The sequence below is a fragment of the Nicotiana sylvestris genome, chromosome 6 (genome assembly GCF_000393655.2).
Source record: "Nicotiana sylvestris chromosome 6, ASM39365v2, whole genome shotgun sequence".
Lineage (NCBI taxonomy): Eukaryota > Viridiplantae > Streptophyta > Magnoliopsida > Solanales > Solanaceae > Nicotiana > Nicotiana sylvestris.
In genome coordinates, this window is record NC_091062.1 from 207,258,928 (window position 1) to 207,261,221 (window position 2,294).

The 2,294-nt window shown below is 35.7% G+C and overlaps 1 protein-coding gene across 1 annotated transcript; it reads right to left on the minus strand.

Annotated features, from left to right (window-relative positions):
* Positions 1-1,488: 1,488 nt before the first annotated feature.
* On the minus strand, positions 1,489-1,962 carry LOC104220887 (uncharacterized). The gene has a single exon (XM_009771858.2). The coding sequence runs from the start codon at positions 1,960-1,962 to the stop codon at positions 1,489-1,491; it is 474 nt and encodes a 157-aa protein (XP_009770160.2).
* Between the last annotated feature and the right edge of the window lie 332 nt (positions 1,963-2,294).

The window sequence follows — 2,294 nt, forward strand, 5'->3', positions numbered from 1 at the left end:
TTGTCAAAAAGAGAAATTCAAATTTTCTTTTTTTCTTCCATTTCCCATTCACTCTACTTTAAGCTATTATAAGCCTAAACCCAACAAGTACATTTTATTTACTTTGTGTTCATCATCTTTATATACGGGTAAAACCGAGGCTGGTGACCACTCCGATTTTCCAGTGAAACGAAGCAAGGACGTAACTACAAGGAATTGAAATCGAAGTTTGGAGCCTCTCGTATTGAGGCCCGAACAAAACACTTGCCCTCGAAGCCATCAAAACTACGCCCCTCGAACTTGGTTCGAGTTCCAAGACCTCGCAAAGCATTACCAAGCATCCACACACGATTAACAAAGGGTTGTGATATCCATGCGCAACCGGATGTCACGACGTGAATCTCGTCCCGTTCGATAAAAGATCAGTGAGTAGCGAAAAGGATGATTTTTACCTTTCTTAGAATTATACATATGATAAAACTCTCCTACTATATAAAGTGAAAGTTTATTATTGTATAGATACTCTGTAACATGCATACCAAGGCACTATACATATGTTTTCTCTGCCTCTTAAAGTTATTCAAAGTTCTTAACTTTGCTCATAGTTCTTCATAAATGTTTGGCTCTGATCCGAAGGCAGGCTATTTGTTAAGCTTATAACCGAGCCCGGACTCAATAGTACCACTAATTTGGCTGTTTATTCTGTCTTTAATTTGCTTATCTAACGTCATTAATCGTTTTTATTAAATTAGTTCACATCGCCTTAAAACCGCATATAAATTCAATTGTTGTCCATTTTTAGAGGTAAACAATCTTATCATTCACGTTCGAGTATTAACGCTGCTAATGCCCCTTCCTGATTCTTTCATTGATCTTAACATCTGCATAGCTGATTAAAATTTATTCATAATTTTCTTTGCTTCTTTTCATATTGTATACAGAGTGGGAACCTGTAGCCGTGGGCCGACATGTATCTGGACATCATACTAGATACTCTTTTAGATTGCTCCATCAAGCAAGAGATCTGTTTTTTAAGTCTAAACAGAATAGTTCAAATTCCACTAGTATGTTCAACATAAAGACGTCAATTTTAGGTTCTTCATTTCCTAGAAAAATCGAAGTGGTACATGTATGATGTACTGCACAACGTTAAGCGCCTCAATACATACAAAACATTGTCTAAGACAAGTTACAATACAACATTCAATTAGTAATATTGACTTAACAATAAAATACAACAAAGGGGTCATAGACGAATAGTAAACCATCAAAGACGACGAATAATAAAAATTTGATCACTCACTTAGGTTACAAACATGATCTTAAAAACCCTAATAAAGTGAGGAAAAAAAGGTTTACAACCAAGACCAACCCCAAAAAACTTCTAAGAGTAACGCATGCAAAGGTTTAGTCCAAAGCTTATTAGACATAAAAAATAAAAATAAAAATATCTAGTAGACGTTAGTTCCATAATTAACAAAGGAGGGAATTAATTTATTATTAGCTAGGTTAATTAAGGTCATTCATCTCTTTAGTAATGGCAGGAATGCAACTAGTGCTTCTTGCAATCCCACCTTTCTTTGGGATAATTTTATCCCTTGGACTAATAGATTTGGCTCTTAGAATTCCCTTTCCATCCCTATTATTCCTCTTCAACATTTCCCTCATAGCTTTAGCTTGATAAAGAACAGGATAAGCCCTACCAAATTTATTAAACTTGCTACAAGCACTCATGTGATTACTCAATGCTTCTTCATTTTTTCCTCCATTCTTTTCTGCTTCTTCTTTCACTGCTTCAACACACAGCCCACATATCCACTTTCCTGAATACTTTTTTCGAACTTTATCGATGTATTCGTGTGTGAATTCTTCACTCATTCCACAACACTCGCATTTTGCATTTTCAACTTCAGATATTGGGGGTAGGTTTGTCTCAATAGTACAAGCCTCTTTGCTCATCAACTCGAACGAGATATCGGACATTGTCCTTTGTAAATTATCGTTCGAGAGTCGAGGGGGTTTGCTTAGGTTTTTTGTTCGTACGTAGGAGGTGGTAATAGTCTCTCCATGTGGTGCCATTGTGTTAATTTTCAACCAAATAATATTTCAAGAAAATGATAGACTTTGTTCTTAGAAGAATTATGGATGAGGAAGATGAAGATGGGTAGGCTTCTATTTATAGTTGATGGTTTTATTGTTTCATGTTTTGCAAGTTGAAAGCCGAAAATGAGTTGTGGACCATATAGACCGAGACGTCACTATTGAATCTATCTAAACATGAATTGTACTCATGAAAATGCGCTATGTTCATGTGT